At 39.5% G+C, this 27,051-nt stretch overlaps 1 protein-coding gene across 2 annotated transcripts in view; it reads right to left on the bottom strand.

Annotated features, from left to right (window-relative positions):
• The window catches only part of nadka (NAD kinase a), a 281,230-nt gene extending 259,783 nt beyond the window's left edge, over positions 1 to 21,447 (bottom strand). For both annotated transcript variants that reach the window (XM_059503045.1, XM_059503044.1), the window contains exons 1-2: positions 21,409 to 21,447; positions 17,519 to 17,697 (exon numbers count right to left, since the gene is read on the bottom strand). In XM_059503045.1, the coding sequence (XP_059359028.1) occupies positions 17,519 to 17,670 (152 nt within the window). In that variant the 5' untranslated portion in view covers positions 17,671 to 17,697; positions 21,409 to 21,447. The remainder of the gene's footprint in view (positions 1 to 17,518; positions 17,698 to 21,408) is intronic.
• Positions 21,448 to 27,051: the final 5,604 nt, after the last annotated feature.

A 27,051-nucleotide genomic window follows, 5' to 3' on the forward strand; every position in this document is an offset into this window, starting at 1 on the left:
AACAAACATAACCCCAGGTATTTATTCAATACAGTGGCTAAATTAACGAAAAATAAAGCCTCAACAAGTGTTGACATTTCCCAACACCACAGCAGTAATGACTTTATGAACTACTTTACTTCTAAAATCGATACTATTAGAGATAAAATTGCAACCATTCAGCCGTCAGCTACAGTATCACATCAGACAGTGCACTATAGACCCCCTGAGGAACAGTTCCACTCATTCTCTACTATAGGAGAGGAAGAATTGTATAAACTTGTTAAATCATCTAAACCAACAACATGTATGTTAGACCCTATACCATCTAAGCTCCTGAAAGAGGTGCTTCCAGAAGTCATAGATCCTCTTCTGACTATTATTAATTCCTCATTGTCATTAGGACATGTCCCCAAAACCTTCAAACTGGCTGTTATTAAGCCTCTCATCAAAAAACCACAACTTGACCCCAAAGAACTAGTTAATTATAGACCAATCTCGAATCTCCCTTTTCTGTCCAAGATACTAGAAAAGGTGGTATCCACACAATTATATTCCTTCTTAGAGAAAAATGGTATATGTGAGGATTTCCAGTCAGGATTTAGACCGTATCATAGTACTGAGACTGCTCTTCTTAGAGTTACAAATGATCTGCTCTTATCATCTGATCGTGGGTGTATCTCTCTATTAGTTTTATTGGATCTTAGTGCTGCGTTTGACACAATTGACCACAACATTCTTTTGCATAGACTTGAATACTTTGTTGGCATCAGTGGAAGTGCATTAGCATGGTTTAAATCGTACTTATATGACCGCCATCAGTTCGTAGCAGTGAATGAAGATGTATCCTATCGATAACAAGTGCAGTATGGAGTACCTCAAGGCTCAGTACTAGGGCCGCTACTCTTCACGCTTTATATGTTACCCTTGGGAGATATCATCAGGAAACATGGTGTTAGCTTTCACTGTTATGCTGATGATACTCAGCTCTATATTTCTTCGCAGCCCGGTGAAACACACCAATTTGAAAAACTAATGGATTGCATAGTCGATATAAAAAACTGGATGACGAGTAATTTCTTACTGCTAAATTCTGAAAAAACAGAGGTGTTAATTATAGGACCTAAAAACTCTGCTTGTAATAACCTAGAACACTGTCTAAGACTTGATGGTTGCTCTGTCAATTCTTCGTCATCAGTTAGGAACCTAGGTGTGCTACTTGATCGCAATATTTCCTTAGAAAGCCACATTTCTAGCATTTGTAAAACTGCATTTTTCCATCTCAAAAATATATCTAAATTACGGCCTATGCTCTCAATGTCAAATGCAGAAATGTTAATCCATGCATTTATGACCTCAAGGTTAGATTATTGTAATGCTTTATTGGGTGGTTGTTCTGCACGCTTAGTAAACAAACTACAGCTAGTCCAAAATGCAGCAGCAAGAGTTCTTACTAGAACCAGGAAGTATGACCATATTAGCCCGGTCCTGTCAACACTGCACTGGCTCCCTATCAAGCATCGCATAGATTTTAAAATATTGCTTATTACTTATAAAGCCCTGAATGGTTTAGCACCTCAGTATTTGAATGAGCTCCTTTTACATTATAATCCTCTACGTCCGCTACGTTCTCAAAACTCAGGCAATTTGATAATACCTAGAATATCAAAATCAACTGCAGGCGGCAGATCCTTTTCCTATTTGGCGCCCAAACTCTGGAATAACCTACCTAACATTGTTCGGGAGGCAGACACACTCTTGCAGTTTAAATCTAGATTAAAGACCCATCTCTTTAACCTGGCATACACATAACATACTAATATGCTTTTATTATCCAAATCCGTTAAAGGATTTTTAGGCTGCATTAATTAGGTGAACCGGAAACACTTCCCATAACAACCTATGTACTTGCTACATCATTAGAAGAATGGCATCTACGCTAATATTTGTCTGTTTCTCTCTTGTTCCGAGGTCACCGTGGCCACCAGATCCAGTCTGTGTCCAGATCAGAGGGTCACTGCAGTCACCCGGATCCAGTACGTATCCAGACCAGATGGTGGATCAGCACCTAGAAAGGACCTCTACATCCCTGAAAGACAGCGGAGACCAGGACAACTAGAGCCCCAGATACAGATCCCCTGTAAAGACCTTGTCTCAGAGGAGCACCAGGACAAGACCACAGGAAACAGATGATTCTTCTGCACAATCTGACTTTGCTACAGCCTGGAATTGAACTACTGGTTTCGTCTGGTCAGAGGAGAACTGGCCCCCCAACTGAGCCTGGTTTCTCCCAAGGTTTTTTTCTCCATTCTGTCACCGATGGAGTTTCGGTTCCTTGCCGCTGTCGCCTCTGGCTTGCTTAGTTGGGGACACTTCATCTACAGCGATATCGTTGACTTGATTACAAATAAATGCACAGACACTATTTAACTGAACAGAGATGACATAACTGAATCCAATGATGAACTGCCTTTAACTATCATTTTTGCATTATTGACACTGTTTTCCTAATGAATGTTGTTCAGTTGCTTTGACGCAATGTATTTTGTTTAAAGCGCTATATAAATAAATAAAGGTGACATGTGAACCGTGCCCGAGCGCATCTTACCCCCAAAACCCGGTTCGGTTGACTGTGATCACTCTGTGCCATGCTCGGACGCGGTTGTTTGGAAGAAGTGGGCCAGAGCGCGGTTCAGTTTAATTAGTGTGCTGTACACCTGCAGTGTGAGCAACCATGCCAGGGAACTACTGACATGTGCAGCATGATTACGTGAACATTTCTGAGCGGCAAACACAATAGAATTATAAAGCAATATGTTGTGGGAGGGTCTTCTGTGTCACCGCGTCCCAAACGACTCAAAATAATGAACCACAAAGTTAACAGAATGATGCACTCCACTGTGCGGAGCGAGAAACGTCCTGTCTCCCACGTAAGTCGTGATTATGAGCTAGCTGCATTACAATGATTTGTTATTTGTTGAAGGAATAAAATGTAATATTCCACTCGTTCTATAACCATAAAATTTTTTAAACCATTTAAAAATTTGACTATGTCATGTTGATTTTTCTGAAGTAAATGTCACACGTTATGTGACTATTCACAAGCTTTTAATTATGGTAAGCTTGGAAATAATATGTAACGTTTTAATCGCAATAAGCTTTGGGTTTTGTTACTTTTTATTATAACACAAAGCCTCAGGCTTCAGTCAATTATAAGATAAAATACAAACAATAAATGTTTTTTATGCTCTTTAATCTGTAGTGAGATATTCGCCTCCTTTCATGCGGCATTCATGTGAATCAAATATATTTTCCTGTTTAATATTTGCAGCACGAAAATAATAACGAATAAATATTTGAGTGGATGTTGAAATGTTGAAAAAAAAACAGAACAATTTAATACAAATGAATGTCTCGTGAAATAAATCAATTTGAGTTAAAAAAAAATCGTCAGTAAGCCTATTGCTACTTTTCGTTTTTACGTGAAGAATAACAGGTGCCACATTCTTTTTTTTTTTACTTTTTTTTACAGGTGTAATATATTCAATTTTACTTCATGCAATGTAACATGATTTCAGTGTCATAATATTAGTTAATCAAGTAATCGGATAAAATGTGTTTTTGCTTAATTATATTGACGCGATATTGATGTGCGCATGCGCAGTAAACCCGGGTAGGAAAATCTGACGGGTAGGTAAAAATGTCAGGACATCGGACTTTTATTTTGACGGGTTGACGTACCTTTACAGTTCTGTGTATGTGATGTGCTAGTTTTACTTAAATCAAACGGTCAAATGCTCATGAAGTGACTGTCAGAGCAGTTCTGGAGATGTTGTTCATGTGTTCACGTCCTTATTTAGTGAGACACCAGACGCTGAAATTACCGCGAGCGTCACGCACGCTTAAGTGTGTGCCGTTGACACACTGGGTGCGTGGTGTGAGCGTGGCCGTTTCTGCTGCGTGTCAGTTGCTTCACGTTTTCTGTGTCTTTACACACCAGAGTCGTGTCTGACGCGGCGTGCTGCTGCTGCTGTAGGTGACATAGAGGGAGACCGCCGAAAAACCAGGCTCTTGTCTTCATGACAACAATCAACTTTTTTTTTTTACACACCTACACCTTCATGTTAACCATATATATAAAGCCTACTGATAAAGGACACCGTCAACAGTATTGACGGCAAAATAGACTATGTTTGACAGGTGCAATATTCGATAATTATTTATTTATTTTTTAAATTACATTTATATCTGAATTTATGTCAACCTATAGACTGTCAAACATCAAAATGTCATGAATTAATATGTATTTGAATTAATATGTACAAAATGACACATAAATATATTTTCCTATTCTATTTTGCCTGGAAACGCTTCCAACACGCTTGCATGTCACGTGAAAAATAGGCATCGGTTCTATTTCTAGCATGCACGCGTTTTCCGCGCGGCTCGACCCGCACCTGAGCAAGCGTCTCACGCAGGCAGTCTGCAAGCTCTTACCTGTTAACATGGGAGCCGAATTAAAAATGGACACGCCACGCAGCTGAGACGCTTGCGCCACGCATCCCGTGTGTCGCCGCTCTGATAAAGGATGTCGCGCTTCTGCTCCATTAATTAACAAAGGACACACAGTAGGATTCATGTAGGATTCATATTTAAATAGACTGTTCCGGCTTAATATTTACAGATATTACTCCATATCGTGATTTGATGTCAGTGCAATGACCTATTTTTGATTAATTCATTCAAAATTTGGCAAATTCCATGCCATTCCGCGTTAAACTGTTAATTCCGTTTATATGACTGGATTCCGCGATTCCCTCCGCGTTTTCTACATCGCGGAAATCATAGGGCCCTAGTTGTGGTGTGCCAGCTCTATCTTGCAAAGGACACACACCACGACGTTCTCTTTACGTTTGCCCGCGCCCTCAAATCAAAACACTGCTGATTCCTTGCAGTATGCGATTAGCGCTTGTGTCTCCTTCCGCTTTGTGGGTGACGTAAACGCGTAGTGTCACATAAGATGATTTCATTGCGAAAGAACCTGACGTGAAATTTAAAATAAATTAAAAGAGGCTTCGAGGCAGAGGAATTTATCTCGATCATTTTTTGTAATCGAGTTACTCGAGGAATCGTTTCAGCCCTACATCTATGCTTTTCGTTTGTTTCATTATTATTCCAAGGTCACCTTAGCCACTCAGATCCAGCCCATATCCAGACCAGATGGTCGATCAGAGATTACCTTTACAGCCCTGAATGTCAGAAGAAACCATGCCAATTAGATTAGCCATAGAGACAGATCCCTGCGAAGACCTTGTCAACTACTGTACAAACTAATGTCCATTAGGACAAGACCACAAGAACCAGATGAGACCTCTGCACAATCGTACTTTGCTGCAGCCTGGAATTAAACTGTTGGTTTCATCTGGGCAGAGGAGAATTGGCCCCGACTGAGACTGATTTCTCCCAAGGATTTTTTTCTCTATTTCTCTATCACCGATGGAGTTTTGGTTCCTCGCCACTGTTATTTTTGGCTTGCTTAGGTGGTGACACTTAATTTCTAGCAAAATTGTTGGCTTGACTGCACATATACTATTTGAAGAGAACTGAAATTAGCTGAAAGATGACATCACTGAATCAACGATGAACTGACTTAACTGATTTTTTTTTTAAACACTATCTTTCTGTTTAACACTGTAAAGCACAATCTGTATTGTATAAAGCACTATATAAATAAAGGTGATTTGATTTCATGAATCTAAATCATGATGATAGGTAAAAATTTATAGCCTGAATGCACTGTAAGTCGCTTTGGATAAAAGCGTCTGCTAATTGCATAAATTAAATTTTTTAAATTTAATTTTAATTTAAATGACAGGACACACATTTATACAAGTCAAGTCACCTTTATTTATATAGCGCTTTAAACAAAAAAGATTGTGTCAAAGCAACTGACAACATTAATTATGAAAACAGAGTGTCAATAATGCAAAATGACAGTTAAAGGCAGTTTTTATTGAATTCAGTGATGTCATCATTAATTTCAGTTCAGTTTAAAAAGTATCTGTGAAATCTTTTGCAATCAAGTCAACGACATCGCTGTAAATAAAGTGTCCCCAACCAAGCAAGCCAGAGGTGACAGCAACAAGGAACCAAAACTCCATCGGTGACAGAATGGAGAAAAAACCTTGGGACAAACCAGGCTCAGTCAGGGGCCAGTTCTCCTCTAACCAGACAAAACCAGCAGTTCAATTCCAGGCTGCAGCAAAGTCAGATTGTGCAGAAGAATCGTCTGTTTCCTGTGTTCTTGTCCCGGTAGTCATCTGACTAGTCCTCTGCGGCTCATCTAGTTGTCTTGATCTCAGCTGTTTCTCAGGGCAGTAGAGGTCCATTCTAGGTGCTGATCCACCATCTGGGCTGGATATGTACTGGATCCGGGCGACTGCAGTGACCCTCTGATCTGGATACAGACTGGATCTAGTGGCTACGGTGACCTCGTATAAGACTTCGGAATAAGAAAGAAACAGACTAGCACTTAGCATCGATGCCATTCTTCTAACGATGTAGCAAGTACATCGGGTGTTATAGGAACTGTTTCTGGTTCCGGTTTACCTAATTAATGCAGCCTAAAAATCCTTTAATGGATTTGGATATCAGAAGCATATTAGTGTTATGTGTAAGACAGGTTAAAGAGGTAGGTCTTTAATCTAGATTTAAACTGCAAAAGTGTGTCTGCCTCCTGAACAATATTAGGTAGGTTATTCCAGAGTTTAGGCGCTAAATAGGAAAAGGATCTGCTGCCCGCGGTTGATTTTAATATTCTAAGTATTATCAAATTGCCTGAGTTTTGAGAACGTAGCGGACGTGGAGGACTATAACGTAACAAGAATAAATAACACCTGTTTTTTTCAGAATTTAGTAGTAAGAAATTACTCGTCTTCCAGTTTTTTATATCGACTATGCAATCCGGAATTTTTTCAAATCTGTATGTTTCGTCGGGCCCGAAAAAATATAGAGCTGAGTTTCATCAGCATAACAATGAAAGCTAACACCTTGTTTCCTGATGATATCTCCCAAGGGTAACATGTAAAGCGTGATGAGTAACGGCCCTAGTCCTGAGCCTTGAGGTACTCCATACTGCACCTGTGATTGATATGATACCTCTTCATTCACTGCAACAAATTGATGACGGTCATATAAGTACGATTTAAACCATGCTGCTAATGCACTTCCATTAATGCCAACAAAGTTTTCTAGTCTATGCAAAAGAAATTTGTTTTGGTCAATAGTATCGATCGCAGCACTAAGATTCAATAGCACTAATAGAGAGATACAACAACGGTCAGATGATAAGAGCAGGTCATTTGTAATGCTAAGGAGAGCAGTCCCATTACTATGATACGGTCTAAATCCTGACTGGAAATTAAGGCTGCACGATGTGTCATTTAAGCATCGATATTGTGATGTACGAATCCACAATAGTCACATCGCAGGATGTGCGATGTAGGCTGTCGTAGTTTATCCGTTATTAATTAACCGTACAGTACGGGCCAGCTGCTCCCCGGCCCTTGACGAATGTGATTCGCGGATTAATTGCACAGCTTAACCATCATACAGTGAAAGTTTATCATTTGCATGTGTTTTTAAGTCCTGTCACTTTAACAGGGCGCATATAAGAACGAGCAGAGAGAGAGAAAGAGAGAGAAAGAGCGCGAGAGAGAGCCCCAGCCGCGCGTGCACGCTCACCTTCACAGTCTTCAAACAACACGAGCGCTGTCTTGCTCTCTCTCCCTTGCGCATATTAATCAAAATCAATTGACACGATGAAAAAAAAAACTATCCAGTGATGAAATGTTTTCTGTGTTGTCAAATCTTGTGCGATATCCTAAACTGCGGAGATAATTACACAACCAGTGCTGTACACGTCTGATTCATGAACTAATGATTCATTTGAACCGATTCAGTTTAATGAATGGTTTAAACAACTGACCTGTCCAACACTGAACTCACGAGACATTTGAATTTGTGTATATAAAAAAAATCGGTAACACTTTACAATAATGTTCTATTTATTAAACTATTTAACTACATTATTTAACATTTACTATTACTAAACTGCACTTCTACAACATTGTTAATTTCAACATTTAGGCTATAGCCTTCATTGTTGAAATCAAAAGTTGTACAGTATTTGTTAACATAGTTAATGCACTGTGAAGTAACATTACCAAACAATGAACAGCTGTGTTTTTATAAACTAAGATAAACAAAGGTTAATAAATATAGTAACAAAAGTATTGTTCATGGTATGTTCATGTTAGTTAATATGTTAACAATTCAAACCATATACTAAAGTTAGAAACAAATAATTTACTCTAATTTAAATAATCCTCTGTTTAAATCATTCAAAAAGAGAATGTAAGTGTGCTCACCCCATTTTTGTTTGTAAGAAAAAATTAGATTAGATTTCATAATCGCAATATATATCGCAGAAAAATAAAATATTGCAATGTAAATTTTTCCCAATATCATGCAGCCCTACTGGAAATCCTCACAGATACTATTTTTCTCTAAGAAGGAAAATAATTGTGAGGATATTACCTTTTCTAGTTTCTTCAACAGAAAAGGGAGATTTTAGATCTGTCTATAATAAACTAATTCTTTGGGGTCAAGTTGTGTTTATTTTATGAGAGGCTTAATAACAGACAGTTTGAAGGTTTTGGGGACGTATCCTAATGACAATGAGGAATGAATAATAGTCAGAAAAGGATCTGTGACTTTTGGAAGCACCTCTTTTAGGAGCTTAGATGGAATAGGGTATAACATACATGTTGTTGGTTTAGATTATTTAACAATTTTATACAGTTCTTCCTCTCCTATAGTAGAGAATGAGTGGAACTGTTCCTAAGGGGATCTATAGTGCACTGTCTGATGTCTGATGCGATTCTGTAGCTGATGGCTGAATGGTTACAATTTTATCTCTAATACAGTAGGTGGACAACCTAAATGGGCATTACCGCCGCTGTAATTCAGTCACGTGTTAAAATCATTTGTGAAACTACCGCCAGGTGGCGCAAAGGGACAGATTGCAAAATGAATGTAATTGTAAAATGAGATAAAAGGAGGAAGTAAAACAACAACATTATGATATAACATTATAAAATATTAAAACATTTACAGTGAGTTAATTTCTTAGGCTACAGTCTACTCATCAAAAATTATAAGAAGACCTTTACACAAAGGATCATATGCATGCTATTGTTATTAAAAAGAAAATAAAAATAAAAAAATGAAAATAAAAGTATATATATATATATATATATATATATATATATATATACATACATACATACATACATACATAAATATATATATATATATATATATATATATTTATACATACATACATACATAAATATATATATATATATATATATATATATATATATGTATATATATATATATATATATATATATATATATATGTATATATATATATATATAAACACACACGGATAAAAAGCTAAATGTTTTCATTTCATTTTCATTTCGGTTCATTCTTGGTTTAAAAAAAATCTTCAGGTTCCATATGCAGAGCGAAATGAGAATGGTGCAGCATTTAGCAATAATTATTATTAACTGTTATTATTCTTGATTTTTTCAAACTACTAACACTTTGCATTTTTGAATTATGCCTTATGTGTGACCAAAAATTTATTATTTTCTGTTTCAGTTGTTTGATCGCGCTGGTGCCTCGCGCACATATTCACTGGAAACTAGGGATGGGCATTCGATTAAATTTTCTTAGTCGATCGTCAGGAGAATTGACGATCGACTATCAATTAATCATTAATATGTTTCGTTAATTTAGCCACTGTATTGAATAAATACCTAGGGTTATGTTTGTTTTCTTATAAAAGAGACGAAAAGTAATCAGATCTAGCAGTTTTTAATGCTTTTCTGTAGATTAGGTTACTTTCCGAACAAGCAATACGAAATACCTCTAGTTTTGTTTTCCGCCAGCTGTGCTCCATTTCCGGACTGCTCTCTTTAGGGTGCGAGTGTGCTCATTATACCATGGTGTCAGACTGTTTTCCTAAACCTTCTTTAAGCGTAAAGGAGCAACTGTATTTAAAATGCTAGAAAAGAGATAGTCCATAGTTTCTATTACATCATTAATTTGTTCTGAGGTTTTGGATATGCTAAGGAATTGGGATACATCAGGAAGAATACTTACAAAGCAGTCTTTTGTGGTAGAAGTGATGGTTCTACCATACTTGTAACCAGAAGTAGAATTTACAGTTTTAGCTATATGAAGTTTGCACAAAACTAAATAATGATCTGAGATATCATCGCTTGGCTGCATAATTTCAACACTATCAACATCAATTCCATGTGACAGTATTAAATCTAGAGTATGTTTTCGACAATGAGTAGGTCCTGAGATGTTTTGTCTAACCCTAATAGAGTTCAGAATGTCTATAAATGCTGATCCCAATGCATCTTTTTCATTATCAACATGGATATCACCAACAATTAAAACTTTATCTGCAGCCAGCACTAACTCAGATGTAAAATCAGCAAACTCTTTAATAAAGTCTGTATGTTGCCCTGGTGGCCTGTATTTACTAGCCAGTACAAACATCACAGGGGATTTATCATTAACATTTGTTTCTCTGGATAATGTTATATGAAACACCATTACTTCAAACAAAACTTTATTCAAAAGGAAGAGCAGCTTGTTCTGTGCATCATACGTCATTATGCTATTTAGCATCATTGCACATCCCAGTCCTTTCAGTTTCAATCCGATCTAATGTTTACATGCACTCTCAATCGTATTAGAAGAGGAATTAACAACCCTCTTCAATCTGATCGAAATTTCATATCAATTGATTAAGGTGTTTACATGAAGGCTTTTCAACCCAACTGAGCCATCAATCCGATGACAAACTGATTATTTGGTTGCTTTAAAAAGTAGCCAGTAAGTAAACAATACATTTTTACAACATTAATTAAAGGCCGTGTTGCAAGGTTAATTTTTTTACGAATTTGTGCAATTTGCTTGTTGGTAATAAACATTTAAACTGTTATCCATTGTATTTTATGTTGTTGGGTATCACAAAACGGAATATAATACGAAAAAGTAGGTACTATCTTACGGCGGTCTCCTTTCCCCCACAATGCATTGCATCACGTCACATTGGGGAAAGAATTTACCAAAGCACGCCTTGAGAGCATTGAGAGTGACTAGAGAGACGAGTAGTAGACGAGAGTATTCAGATAGCGCAGATTATAGATAAATAGATAAATACATAGATATATATATAGATAGATAGACTATATATATATATAGACAGACAGACAGATAACAGCGACCCAAACGCACTCACTTCCCCTACAGCACAAGCTTTTCAGCTCGGTTTCCATGGGACAGCACCGCCCACACAAGCACCTGCCAAACACAGCGACAGACACGCGGCTACGTTTGCAACAACATTTTCACCGGAGGAAGAGATAAACGCTTAGAAACGCTTAGAGACCACAGGAAACAGATGATTCTTCTGCACAATCTGACTTTGCTGCAGCCTGGAATTGAACTGCTGGTTTCGTCTGGTCAGAGAAGAACTGGCCCCCCAACTGACCCTGGTTTCTCCCAAGGTTTTTTTCAACATTCTGTCACCGATGGAGTTTCGGTTCCTTGCCGCTGTCGCCTCTGGCTTGCTTAGTTGGGGACACTTCATCTACAGCGATATCGTTGACTTGATTGCAAATAAATACACAGACACTATTTAACTGTGAAACTACCGCCAGGTGGCGCAAAGGGACAGATTGCAAAATGAATGTAATTGTAAAATGAGATAAAAGGAGGAAGTAAAACAACAACATTATGATATAACATTATAAAATATTAAAACATTTACAGTGAGTTAATTTCTTAGGCTACAGTCTACTCATCAAAAATTATAAGAAGACCTTTACACAAAGGATCATATGCATGCTATTGTTATTAAACAGAAAATAAAAATAAAAAAATGAAAATAAAAGGACTATATAAATATATATATATATATATATATATATATATATATAATATATATATATACATACATACATAAATATATATATAATATATATATATATATATATATATATACATACATATATATATATATATATTTATTTATACATACATACATACATAAATATATATATATATACATACATAAATAAATATATATATATATATATATATATATATATATATATAATATATATATATACATACATACATAAATATATATATATATATATATATATATATATTTATTTATACATACATACATACATAAATATATATATATATATACATACATAAATAAATATATATATATATATATATATATATATATATATATATATATATATATATATATATATATATATATATAAACACACGGATAAAAAGCTAAATGTTTTCATTTCATTTTCATTTCGGTTCATTCTTGGTTTAAAAAAAATCTTCAGGTTCCATATGCAGAGCGAAATGAGAATGGTGCAGCATTTAGCAATAATTATTATTAACTGTTATTATTCTTGATTTTTTCAAACTACTAACACTTTGCATTTTTGAATTATGCCTTATGTGTGACCAAAAATTTATTATTTTCTGTTTCAGTTGTTTGATCGCGCTGGTGCCTCGCGCACATATTCACTGGAAACTAGGGATGGGCATTCGATTAAATTTTCTTAGTCGATCGTCAGGAGAATTGACGATCGACTATCAATTAATCATTAATATGTTTCGTTAATTTAGCCACTGTATTGAATAAATACCTAGGGTTATGTTTGTTTTCTTATAAAAGAGACGAAAAGTAATCAGATCTAGCAGTTTTTAATGCTTTTCTGTAGATTAGGTTACTTTCCGAACAAGCAATACGAAATACCTCTAGTTTTGTTTTCCGCCAGCTGTGCTCCATTTCCGGACTGCTCTCTTTAGGGTGCGAGTGTGCTCATTATACCATGGTGTCAGACTGTTTTCCTAAACCTTCTTTAAGCGTAAAGGAGCAACTGTATTTAAAATGCTAGAAAAGAGATAGTCCATAGTTTCTATTACATCATTAATTTGTTCTGAGGTTTTGGATATGCTAAGGAATTGGGATACATCAGGAAGAATACTTACAAAGCAGACTTATGTGGTAGAAGTGATGGTTCTACCATACTTGTAACCAGAAGTAGAATTTACAGTTTTAGCTATATGAAGTTTGCACAAAACTAAATAATGATCTGAGATATCATCGCTTGGCTGCATAATTTCAACACTATCAACATCAATTCCATGTGACAGTATTAAATCTAGAGTATGTTTTCGACAATGAGTAGGTCCTGAGACGTTTTGTCTAACCCCAATAGAGTTCAGAATGTCTATAAATGCTGATCCCAATGCATCTTTTTCATTATCAACATGGATATCACCAACAATTAAAACTTTATCTGCAGCCAGCACTAACTCAGATGTAAAATCAGCAAACTCTTTAATAAAGTCTGTATGTTGCCCTGGTGGCCTGTATTTACTAGCCAGTACAAACATCACAGGGGATTTATCATTAACATTTGTTTCTCTGGATAATGTTATATGAAACACCATTACTTCAAACAAAACTTTATTCAAAAGGAAGAGCAGCTTGTTCTGTGCATCATACGTCATTATTCTATTTTGCATCATTGCACATCCCAGTCCTTTCATTTTCAATCCGATCTAATGTTTACATGCACTCTCAATCGTATTAGAAGAGGAATTAACAACCCTCTTCAATCTGATCGAAATTTCATATCAATTGATTAAGGTGTTTACATGAAGGCTTTTCAACCCAACTGAGCCATCATTCAGATGACAAACTGATTATTTGGTTGCTTTAAAAAGTAGCCAGTAAGTAAACAATACATTTTTACAACATTAATTAAAGGCCGTGTTGCAAGGTTAATTTTTTTACGAATTTGTGCAATTTGCTTGTTGGTAATAAACATTTAAACTGTTATCCATTGTATTTTATGTTGTTGGGTATCACAAAACGGAATATAATACGAAAAAGTAGGTACTATCTTACGGCGGTCTCCTTTCCCCCACAATGCATTGCATCACGTCACGTTGGGGAAAGAATTTACCAAAGCATGCCTTGAGAGCATTGAGAGTGACTAGAGAGACGAGTAGTAGACGAGAGTATTCAGATAGCGCAGATTATAGATAAATAGATAAATACATAGATATATATATAGATAGATAGACTATATATATAGATAGACAGACAGACAGATAACAGCGACCCAAACGCACTCACTTCCCCTACAGCACAAGCTTTTCAGCTCGGTTTCCATGGGACAGCACCGCCCACACAAGCACCTGCCAAACACAGCGACAGACACGCGGCTACGTTTGCAACAACATTTTCACCGGAGGAAGAGATAAACGCTTAGAAATGCTTAGAGACCACAGGAAACAGATGATTCTTCTGCACAATCTGACTTTGCTGCAGCCTGGAATTGAACTGCTGGTTTCGTCTGGTCAGAGAAGAACTGGCCCTCCAACTGAGCCTGGTTTCTCCCAAGGTTTTTTTCAACATTCTGTCACCGATGGAGTTTCGGTTCCTTGCCGCTGTCGCCTCTGGCTTGCTTAGTTGGGGACACTTCATCTACAGCGATATCGTTGACTTGATTGCAAATAAATACACAGACACTATTTAACTGAACAGAGATGACATCACTGAATTCAATGATGAACTGCCTTTAACTATCATTTTTGCATTATTGACACTATTTTCCTAATGAATGTTGTTCAGTTGCTTTGACGCAATGTATTTTGTTTAAAGCGCTATATAAATAAAGGTGACTTTGACTTTGACGGACATCAGTTCTTGGCAATTCCTCATTTGCCCTCTCGCGGCTGGGTCGATCGAAATTACACGGCTGCGGGCCATCATACATGTTGGTTCTTGCCACCTCTTCCTCATCCCAGTCAGTCGCTATAACGTTAGTTCTGATGCTGCGTTCCAGGCAGGTTTTTGAGCTCGTAAACACTATTTCATACCACTACTAACGACTTTGGGTGGGAAGTCACGGGTTTGATTGCCGTTCTAGTGCACTTTCACAGGTTTGAGGTTGGAAAAACCAGGCTGAGGCTGAGACTACCTTTCCTCGACTTCTCCCCAACATGACGTCATCACAGAGTTGCGTAAAAAAACCGTTAATACCAAAAACTTTAAAAATAGGTCTTTAAGACCATTTTTGAGACATTTTAAAAATGATATACATATCTTGAGTGATTTATGTACACATTAATCGAAAGTGGTGGTTAACCTGCAATATGGCCTTTAATGTTTTTGAATGTTATTTGATACAAACACATCATCCATGTTTGTTCATGGTGCATTAAATCATTTTAAAAGATTGAACTTTTGATTTTATGTATTAGTAAATTTTGAAATGAAACCTAAGAAGAAGAATTGTTTATTGATAGGCCATGTTATCTAAAAAATAGAATCTTATAATTAAGTGTTTTAATAATACATATGTTTCTATCTTTGTGATATATACTTGACTTAAAATGTATGTAATTTTATGTTAATTTACGATAAAACTCTACCACTACACCATTGCTTTTCTTAAAAGGGTCATATGATGTTACTAAAAAGAACATTATTTGGTGTATTTGGTGTAATGAAATGTGTTTATGCAGTTTAAGGTTCTTCCTTCTTGAAACACATCATTATTTACAATGCTCATCGGTCTGAAAAGTGAGGTAGGTGTGCTCTGATAGGACAGCTATCCAGTGCGTTGTGATTAGCTAAATACCTCAAGCATGTAACGGAAATTTTACATCCCTCACCATACTGTGATGACGTGTCCTGGCACAAGAAGACAAAAACAATAAAAACAATTACAAATGAGGCATTTGTTGCATGACTTACACGGTCTTATTAAGCATTGCATTGTGTATCGCGGTGCATAAACATAAAACTATGTCTGCATTTTTGATCAAAGGAACGACAAACAAGATCTACTATAAACTGCTCAAAATTTGCATTCATATATATATATAGGCCCAGGCGCTGAGTACTCCGCCCCACAGCCCCCCCCCCCTCCGGAATGGGTCGACGGTTAGGAGTTGGAGTGGTGGTGGGATGCTGAAAGAATAGAGAGATTAAAGGTAATGCTGCTATGATAATTTATAGTGGTTCTCTCTCGTGGTGGTTGGATGGATGGTGCAGTTATTGATAGTGAATTGGCCACGTTGATTATCTGCACGTGCTCATCCCTAAATTTTTTAATAAAACATCACATTGTAGACAGTGTTGTGCATGAACGTTCATATTTTCGCCGAACGCTGAACTGAACGAATCACTTTTCATACAATTAACGTGAACGAGAGCGGCGCTCACTCTGGCAGGAATGAACAGCACGCGCAGTTCACGTTCACGCTCATTTGAAAAGTCAGGTTTTACCAGGGCTTAATTTGAGCCGGAACATGTTCCGTCACCTCCGACATTGGATCCGGCACCTCCTGTGTCACTAAAATTAATTGCCTAAATGAAAAAAAAAAATACTGTTTGTGTAGTGTTCAATGTTTGTGACACATGACTTGCGCGCTTGTTGTACTAGTTGAGATTGCTGTTAGCCTCGATCGTTTCACGCAGGGGAAAAATGTAAAAAAGACAGGAAAGTTTGCTTAACTTTTTCAAATACGCTGAACAGTCAGATCCCAAACAAGCAAAAATCGTTTCCGCTGATCAAAAAGGAGACCACGGTGGACACAGTAGCCTAGTATCGATATCTCGTTATTTCGACATAATAAGGGGACATTCTAATCTGCATTAAGCCACATTAAGCATTCTTATAATGGTTTTCTATGGGAGGAAAATGCTTAACCGTTCATATTATGGGCTCATCTGATTTTTTGTACATAGCATAGCCTATTTGTTAGGATTTTAGTATCATAATGATTATGCTAATAAATGCACGCACAATTATCCGTGAACTTGATTTGAACAAATGCCTTTCAACTTTTGTGTGCAAAATTCTAAATTAAATTAATGTGCAGAATTTTTTTTACAAATAGAGAGTAGGCTATGTAGGCAAACTATACTGTTGTAGCCATTAAAAAAAGCATTAATAAAAGTTACGCCTTCTTTCTTTGCATGAACATTTGGGCAGCGTTTTGCAAATCTTCCCACATCATGATGTAGACATGTGGGGGCGTGTTAGAATGAGACATTTTAGGAGGAGATATCTTCTTTATGCTCTAAAAGCTTGCAACACTCTAAAGAGAAAGGAAAACTTGAAATCACATCATATGACCCCCATCATCATCTACTCATGTGATAGTTAGTGGCTGTCCTGAAGAGGGATCAATCATGAGCTGCTCAGAAAAAGTATTATTAGTAATGGACAGAATGGAAAGGACTAACACTTTGACAGCTGAAACACATTTAACAGAATGGACTAAAGGCACTTGATTAGACTATCTTGACAGAGAGTCTTGTTTTACCTGAACTTGGCAGAGCTAGGTGCTGATGGCATAGACATACTCCTGGCTTTAGTTCTGTTCCTTAACACGTTTCCATGAAAAGGCTCCTCACTGCAATCATAGGCTGAGCAACAATAGATTAAAGGCTCTGAGCTTGCATCTGACCTCAGCATCTACTTAGACTCTGCAGAATCCTCCATCTGGATTAAAAAAATGGAACAACACAGCAAAATACAAGTGTGAATTCACAGACTGGATACACATAGAAAGATACAGAGTTTTTTCTCAGGCCTTACATGCAACATCCTTTGTTCAGGAAAAGAGTTGGGAAAAATCACACATAACAGAGAAGAACAATGCTCGGTACATGCTTCAACTATTTAAACTATGTTCCTCATCATATCCTTAGCCTGTTAAAACTATCTCTTAAGATATTAGACAAAAAGTAAAAGTAAAATAAAAATTTTATTTATTTATGAGCTGGGGATTCCTTTCAATTTCCCATTAGTGTTCACAGTCTTCACTCACAACAAACTCGTGGTTAAGGATTTTCTCCCCAAGCCGTCAAACAGATTTCATCAGAGAATGAATGCCATTCCAGAGTGGAAGCAAATGAACAGATTTTGATTAAAGATTACCAAGACAGTTTTTTTTTCACTTTATTAACTTGCATGGATTGTTTACTTTAAGATTAGCAATGTGCGCTAACAATCTCTCTCTCTCTCTCTCTATATATATATATATATATATATATATATATATATATAGGGCTGGGTAAAAAAATCAATTTTTCGATTAATCGTTTTTTAAAATGTGGTCGATTCAAAATCGATTCTCAAAGCCATGAATCGATTTTTTTTCCATATTTATTTCCGCAGACATTAAACGTAAGATTGGCGTTAATCTAATTACAAATCTTCTCCACTAGATGTCACCCTCTTATGTGCCTTGTGCGATGTTACCAACGAACCCATCATTCATTCATTCAGTGCTTAAAGCAGTGGTTCTCAACCCGCGGCCCGTCACGAATTCAAATGCGGCCCAACATATGCTGAACACACACACAAAACTTTTGCAATTCACTTGAAGAAGTTCAAGCAAATAGAAACCATATACTACGCAGCAATCATCCTTAATTGAAGAAATGTGGCAAAACATCTCTGGAGAGAACCTCATAATATTAAATTCGAAAGTGCTTTCCATATTTGGATCAACATAGGCTACATTTGTGAACGCACATTTTCTGCATTGTTGCGCGTCAAGTCATGCTCCCGTGCACGTCTTACGCCATCGGAGAATGTGTGCCGAGGCTCTGAGCAGACGACCACGTGGACAGGTGCGCTTGGTCAGTAGGCTTCAAAAGCACAATTGCACATGTTCAGGCAGTGTGAAGAAGCTCATTGCTACTCGAACCTGTGCAATCCGTCAAGAAAGAATATAAAGACAGCAATGTGCAGTGATTCTGGGCAATTATTTGTTCACGTTTGTTGCAGAGCGGACCATCAGCGTGCGCTTTCGGAAGTAAAAAATGGAAGAAGTCTGCGTCTGCGCTGACCGTGTCTGCGTCCGGATTGCTCATGCGGAAAGTATAACACAGGCTTTACAATCGCAACTTCATTGTGCTGTTACTACATCGAGCCGAATTTCACAAAATTGTCAGGTGTAGTAGAATTATTTATTTATTTCAATGAATCTAATCGATTAGATATGATAATATTTAGGCTATAATATTATAAATCAGGTTGGTTTGTATTGATGACGTAATGTGTGTGCGGCCCGGGAGACTTGTACTTGGACCATAATGTGGCCCTGGGAAAAAAAGGTTGAGAACCACTGGATTTAAGGGTTTCAGGTGCTTTGTCGATGTTGATGCCACCTTCAGATAAAAAGTCAGAGGTATGGAAGCATTTTAGATTTCGTAAGCAAGACGACGACGATAGTGTTGTGGACTGTTCACTGTTCTTTTTTATACATATAGTATTTGTATTAAATCTATATTCATTGACTTGAATCGAGAATCGAGTATAGAAAATAGATCTTAATATCTTTGCCCGAACCCGACGGGACCCGATCGGACTTCATTTCGATTCGGGCTGCATTTATATCATTTTACACGGGCTCGGACTTGTGCGGTAAATGAGCGGTCATGTAATGTGTTTCGATTAGCGCCAGAAAGATGTGAAAATGTATGCTGAGTAGTTGAAACGGAGGCTTGCCTCTGACGATTACGTTTTGGTAGAACCAGCAACTAAAGCAAAGTCTGAGGTTTGGAAAAGTTTTGACCTTGTTTATAATGGGAAACCTCGAACAATGAGCCAGAGGGTTATATTGCTGGACGCACCATCAGTGAGCGCAGGAACGCGCTGAAGACATCTACAGTGGAGTCATTTTCCTCCACAAAAACACTTAGGCCTTACCTAATCTTGGTGAGTAAATGTTTTTCAAATAATAACTAAATATTAATTGAGTCTTAAATGCATAATGTAGACAGAGTAGGCTATATAAGCTAATGTTGGCATTATTATTTTATTATGTCAGCTGCTATAGCGAAGCAAATCCGGCAGAGCCTTTATCTTAATTAATTTCGTTATTGCCAAATACCCATCTTAATTTAGATTTTATCTTAATTAAATGTTTTAAGAAAGACTTGTTTTTATTGGTGCGTTGGCCTATTATGCTAAATGAGCCTATGCTATTTATAGAGTGCTGAGATATTACGATGTTACAGAGGACTTATTTTATTTTTTTGTTTAAACTTCCAAGTGGCCTATTACGTTAGTCATGTATAAATTATGTTAAAACATGTATAAATGACTCATTCCTGACAAAAGGCAAAAGAGCTGTGCGTGCATACATTTGAATAATGTCGGCTTGTAAATGGGTTCGGGATTTTAAAAAGCTGTCAATCAAAATGTACTTGTCGAGCTCGGGTCCTGTCGGGCTTAACTTTTAAGGCCCGATTGCAGCTCTAATCGAAAATCGAATCGAGAATCGAAATCAAATCGATCTGGAACATCTGAATCGATACCCAGCCCTATATATATATATATATATATATATATATATATATATATATATATATATATATACAGTACAGACCAAAAGTTTGGACACACCTTCTCATTCAAAGAGTTTTCTTTATTTTCATGACTATGAACATTGTAGAGTCACACTGAAGGCATCAAGGGCTATTTGACCAAGAAGGAGAGTGATGGGGTGCTGCGCCAGATGACCTGGCCTCCACAGTCACCGGACCTGAACCCAATCGAGATGGTTTAGGGGTGAGCTGGACCGCAGACAGAAGGCAAAAGGGCCAACAAGTGCTAAGCATCTCTCGGGGAACTCCTTCAAGACTGTTGGAAGACCATTTCAGGTGACTACCTCTTGAAGCTCATCAAGAGGATGCCAAGAGTGTGCAAAGCAGTAATCAAAGCAAAAGGTGGCTACTTTGAAGAACCTAGAATATGACATATTTTCAGTCGTTTCACACATTTTTGTTATGTAGATAATTCCATATATAATTCCACGTGTTAATTCATAGTTTTGATGCCTTCAGTGTGAATCTACAATTTTCATAGTCATGAGAATAAAGAAAACTCTTTGAATGAGAAGGTGCTGAGATGAGATAATGAGAGAATATCTGTAGAGTGAGCATTTATTATTACGAAAAGCAAAAAGTTTACACTGATTGTTCTTTCTTGTTTTTGAGCTTGTAATCTGTTTTAACAGCATTTCTGTCGCGATCAGAGTACAAAAAAGCACCTGCTATGAACACCTGTACGCGTCATTATACGCTATCGCGATAAACGTTTAGTTTTACAGAGTATATTATAAAATAAAGGCATTAGGCAATACACATATACAGTAAAACAAATACATTAGCCGCTAATGTGGCCGCTGAGTAGCAGTACCTCACTTAGCCTTGATCCCGATCCTGTCAAACAAACAATAGAAGAAAAAAAAAAAAAATATATATATATATATATATATAGCTCACTGTATGTCTAGAAAGACAGCAGACGTTATCTCTTTCGACTGTGAAGGAAGGAATTTAATACTTCCATTGCTATAAGTGTGGGGACGGAGACAGGGCTAACCGGTTAAACAGTCTCTGTTCAGCTGTCATCTGTACACGAGCTGAACACTTCCTGGAGACGACATCAACCCTTCGCCCACTGGATTATACAGAAAGGCGGGTCTTACTTTAAGGAATGAATATTCATTACTTAAAGCGTAGTATAATTATTACTGGCACAATGAGCAAAAGATTAATAAAAATCTATCAGAGCGCGTTTGAAATACCAAACACAGAACCAACAAAATAGACAGCTGGCAGCAGGATGTACACGAGGAACCTGTAGTAGACACTGTTGGCGATTTACCTATTAGATTTTGTTTTTACTGTCCTTGCAATAAAACGGTAATTATTAGTGTAATTATTGTTGTACCTTGTGACAAAAAAAAAAAAGGCAATCGGAAATTAGATGTATACGCCTCTCAAATCGGGCATAAAGTTGGCTTGACAACTGTAAAACATAAAACAACTGTAAAGTGTTCATATAGGTGTTAACTATAATGCACAACTTTTATAATTTAGAAATGTACTAAAATAAACCATCAAATAATATGCAAAACAAAAATACTACTTTTTTCAGTACCGAATGGGCTCAAAATATGCCATAATTTAAAGCTCAATAACATGTGAGCAGAATTCCTTAGTCGTAAACTGTAAACTAATGCACACATGTAACATTTTTTATATTTATTAAAATAAACTGTTAATAAAATGTACAAATTTCTATTTTTCATTATGGCATGCAACTCAAAGATATATAATTTAAAGCTCAATGGCATTTTGAGGAGAATGAATAACAGTCATAAAAGCCAACTGATAACTGTTCCTCTAGGTATACAGTGCACACCCTTAATTTTAATTTATTTATTATTATTATTATTATTATTTTATTAAAATAAACTAAATCAAAACCCTTATTTTTTTTCACTATTGAACGGCCTTAAATACAAAGTATATAATAATTTAAAGCTCAACGTGAGCAGAATTCCTTACAGTCGTAAACTGTAAACTGTTCATCTTGGTCAACTATAATGCACACATTTTACATTTTTGATGTTTACTAAAATAAACTGTAAATGATATGCAAAAAAAAAAAAAACCTATTCTGTCAATGCTAATGCTTCTGTGAACAGTAAGTGCCGCTAAATGAACAGAATGCAGGCCCACATCTGCTGAAAACCTTCTTTCTCTATAAGAGAAAGTTGGTTTATGCATTTATAAGATTAATGCTTGCCCACAAAGATGTCTCTAACATGCAGAGGTGGGGACAAGTCACACATGGTCAAGTCCAAACAAGTCTCAAGTCTCGAGTCAAGTCTCAAGTCACAGTTCAGATAAATCAAGCAAGTCAAGTCAAGTCAAGGGTTTACACTAAGCTAGTCAAGTCGAGTCCTGATAAGTTTCAAGTCAAGTCACAGTACCAAAATAAATAGAGGTCAATTTTGTTCGATATATATTTATTTTTGCACAGAAAATATTAACTTGTATACAATTATTATGAGTCGTATTCATTATACATTTGCTATATATGAATCATACGGATATCTGTGCTACAGTAATATATGAAAATACAATAAAATTGTGTTGTATACACAAAACGTTTCGAGAAAAAGATGTATCGAGTCTAAAACTTAAGCTGTTAACATTTTTTACGTAGCTGACGCGCCATCTGAGTCCAAATAAAGCAATATCCCGAAGTAATTCATTTACTCAAATACTACACTGACTGAACTGCTGAACTGAGAGAACTGAAGATGAACACCGAGCCAGATAACGAACGAAAGATTGACTCGTTCTTGAGTCAAGAACCGGTTGCATCGGTTTTCAGATCACCAGTACACTGAACCGAGAACCGTTCTCTTACGAGAGTTCTCTCGTACTGCGTCTTAGCTAAGACGCTACGGGAAAAGTCTCTTTTCACGAAATACTGAAGCAAAAAATTATCCTTAATTTTGAATTAATGTAAAGCGCATTTGCAGCAGCACACAGCCATAGGCGAGACGGCTCGCTCGCTCATTGGCTGCTTTGCGGCAACTGCACAAGCCTATCGAGTGCAGGCTGATGCAACATCAGAGGCGCTTCGCGCCCTTCATGCCACTTCCCGCCGAAACGGGTGTGGCCTAGCCCTATAAAGGGAGCTCGAAAAGGCTGACTCACCTGATTTTCATCTCTTCAGCAAAGCTCACGCATCGTTGGATCACGAGAGGAAGCAAGCGCCGTCTGATAAGCATCTCAGCGGGACGAGCCACTTCTGAAGCCGCTGGCCTTCGCCGCCTTCCACTGCCGTTCCTGCTGCGCTCTCCGGCGCCTATATCCTTTTATATCCTTGTGTGTGTTAGCCCTGCGACACACACTCGTAAAAGAGCTGCGTCTTTGTAAAGATGCCCTCGTGCGGCTCGTGCAGAGCCCCGCTCAGCGAAGGAGACCGTCACGTCATCTGTGTCTCCTGCCTGGGTGAGTATCATGCAGCGCTCGCGCTCGCTGACGGCGGCTGCCCTCACTGCGAGCTACTGCTGATTGTGACTCTGAGGACTCGCCTGGCATTCTTCTCCGAGCCTGCATCCTCCGCTGCGCCGCAGGGCCTTAAAAAGTGCCGCTCCCAGCGATTACCGGAACCGCCTCCAGCTCAACCGAGCTCGCAGTGTCTCCCTGCTTCACCGTCCTCCCCTGCATCGCTTCCCGATGGTCAGCTGTCTGCTGCCGCGTCTTCCGAGGAAGTGGATCTCAGGGCCGCGTCAGAGGAAGAGGACACATGCTCTCTGCTAGCTTCGGGCAGTGAAGGTTGGGCGAGCTACGGGGATCTCGCGCCTTCTGCTCAGAGGCCCAGCAGACGGGCTGATATCGAGAAGGAGCTGATGCGAGTGCTCACGCTGGCCGCGGCGAGCCTCGGCCTCGAGTGGTCTGCACCAGCGCCCCCCTCTCGTTCCCGGCTGGACGGTAGCTCTCTTCCGGATGAGCATATTTCTCCCAGCTCGAAGCCCGCCCCGTTTCTTCCTGAGCTTCATGAAGAAGTGGCGAAAGCTTGGAACTCTCCATTCTCGGTGCGAACTCGTTTGTCTGTTTTGCCAGCATTCTCCACACTGGACGATGCTAAAAACAGAGGCTACCAGTCACTTCCGCCGGTGGAACAGGCTATAGCAACGCACCTTTGCCCGCCCTCTGCTGGACGGCGGACGAAAGCGGCGTTGCCATCGAAAGCCTGCCGCATGACGTCATCTCTGCTCGCACGGATCTTTTCTGCTGCTGGGCAGGCTGCGTCTGCGCTACACACCATGGCCATGCTGCAGATTTTCCAGGGCGATCTCCTCCGCAAGCTGGATGAGATGGGGCCTGAAGCTATCTGTCTCGCGGATCTGAGGAGTGCTTTGGATCTCTCCCTCCGCGCTACTAAGTCCGCTGCACAGGCCATGGGACGGGTTATTGCTTCCGCTACGGTGGCTGAGAGACATTTGTGGCTAACGCTTTCGGACATGGCAGAGTCTGAGCGCGCTGCGTTCCTCGACGCCCCGCTGACTCCTGCTGGCCTCTTCGGATCGTCTGTCAACGAGTTTGTCGAGAGATTCGTCGAGGACCAGAAAGCTTTGCAAGCTTTTAAGCACTTCTTGCCGAAACGCTCCGGTTCTGCAGCGAGTCACGCTAGACCGGCCCCGCAAAGCTCTCAGTCACGCCCCCCGCCTCCGGCTGCTTCATCGCGACAGGGTCAGCAACGCAGCTCGGGACCCTGTTCTCGCTCTACCAGCCGTCGCCCCATGCCGCGGGAGTCACGGCAGAGGATTAGGGTGAAGTCGGAAGCCCCGAAGTCATCCTAGCACTTCTAGGAAAGCGCCGGTGTACGAGTTCTGCTGTGGCCGAGCTCTCACCCAAGCGCGCCGCTGTTTCAGTTCCAGGAAATGTGACTGTCTCAGCGTTTTCTGCAACGCGCAAGCCTGCACAGTTGCCCGCTTGCCTGCACACAAAAGCCGTTATCACGGCTACCCAGATATTTCCCGAAAAGAGTGTTATTTCTGGTGTTCCGGCCACGGCCGATGGTGCTATAAATGTAGTGACGATGCCCACTCCTCAGTGCCCATCTCCACATGTAAGCACAGCCCTGCACACAGGGCTCGCGCCCATAAGATCGACTCAGGTCGATCGCGCGCTACATAGTAAACGTGCCCACTCCTCAGTGCCCACAAACACTATGTCACACACGGCGCGTGGTTTCTGTAAAAACGAAACCTGTGCACGTACGCTCTGCCCAGGCAGACAGCGAGTCGAAAGCAGTAAATGTGCACGCTTACAGCCCACAGTTACTCGCAGACATCCCGAGTCCTACGGGACCCGCTCAGCCCTCCCTCAATCGGTTAAGCACCATGACGGGGTCGAGGAAGAGCGATCTGCCCGCTGTGATCAGCGCGCTCCCCGCCTCAAATGCCCATGGTGCAGCACATCGAAGCGCCGCCGTTGCCCAGTCAACAGAGCGCGCTTCGCATCCTGCCCTTAGCCATTCATGCAGATGCATGGTCAGCGCTTCCAGGGGTTTCGGATTGGGTGCTAGACATTATAAAGAGAGGCTACTCGCTAGTTTTTTCGACGCCCTCCGCGCTTTATAGCACGCGTCGAAACTATGGTCAAAACAGAAGTAGCACACCTACTTCGGGCCGAAATATCAAAACTGTTGAGCAAAGGGGCTGTGGAGCCTGTATCTCAAGCTCAAAGCGAAGGGGGGCTGTACAGCAGATACTTTCTAGTGCCCAAGAAAGACGGGGGTCTCAGGCCCATACACTGTTTCAGAATGCTTACGACCAGGAAACTCAACTCGCGCATAGCGCGCGTTGGGCATTCAGCGCGCAGCGAGCTCTCTCCGCTGCGGCGCGACCGTCTCGCTCAGAGAATTTCAGAAGATGCTGGGTCTCATGGCCTCAGCATCTCCAGTTCTTCGGTTGGGCCTGCTCCGCATGCGCCCCCTGCAGTTCTGGCTGAGAGCGCGAGTACCGCGCGGAGCATGGATATCTGGTCGGCTGCGTCGCAGGGTCAATCAGAGCTACGTTACAGCCCTGAAACCCTGGACAGCGGATGACTTGTACCAATCAGGTGTAAGCCTGGGGACTTCCTCGAAAGTGAAGATGGTGTCGACGGGCGCCTCCACCTCGGGATGGGGAGCGCTGCTCGAGGGCAGACCGTCCTTTGGCCTGTGGTCAGAACGGGAAAAGCTCCAACATATCAACTGTCTGGAAATGCTGGCAGTGGAGAACGCGCTGACGCGTTTTTGTCCCCGAGTCAAAAGCCACCACGTCTTAGTCCGTTCGGACATCATGTCTGTGGTGTCCTACATAAATCGCCAGGGCGGTCTCGGGTCCCGAAACCTGTACAGGTTGGCGGAACGCCTCCTGGTTTGGGCTCTGCGCAACTTGCGCTCGCTGGGGGCAGTTCATGTGCCTGGGCTACAGAATCTGGGTCCAGACAGGCTGACCAGAAACAACATTCCCACGGGCGAATG

The sequence above is a fragment of the Carassius carassius genome, chromosome 21 (genome assembly GCF_963082965.1).
Source record: "Carassius carassius chromosome 21, fCarCar2.1, whole genome shotgun sequence".
NCBI lineage: Eukaryota > Metazoa > Chordata > Actinopteri > Cypriniformes > Cyprinidae > Carassius > Carassius carassius.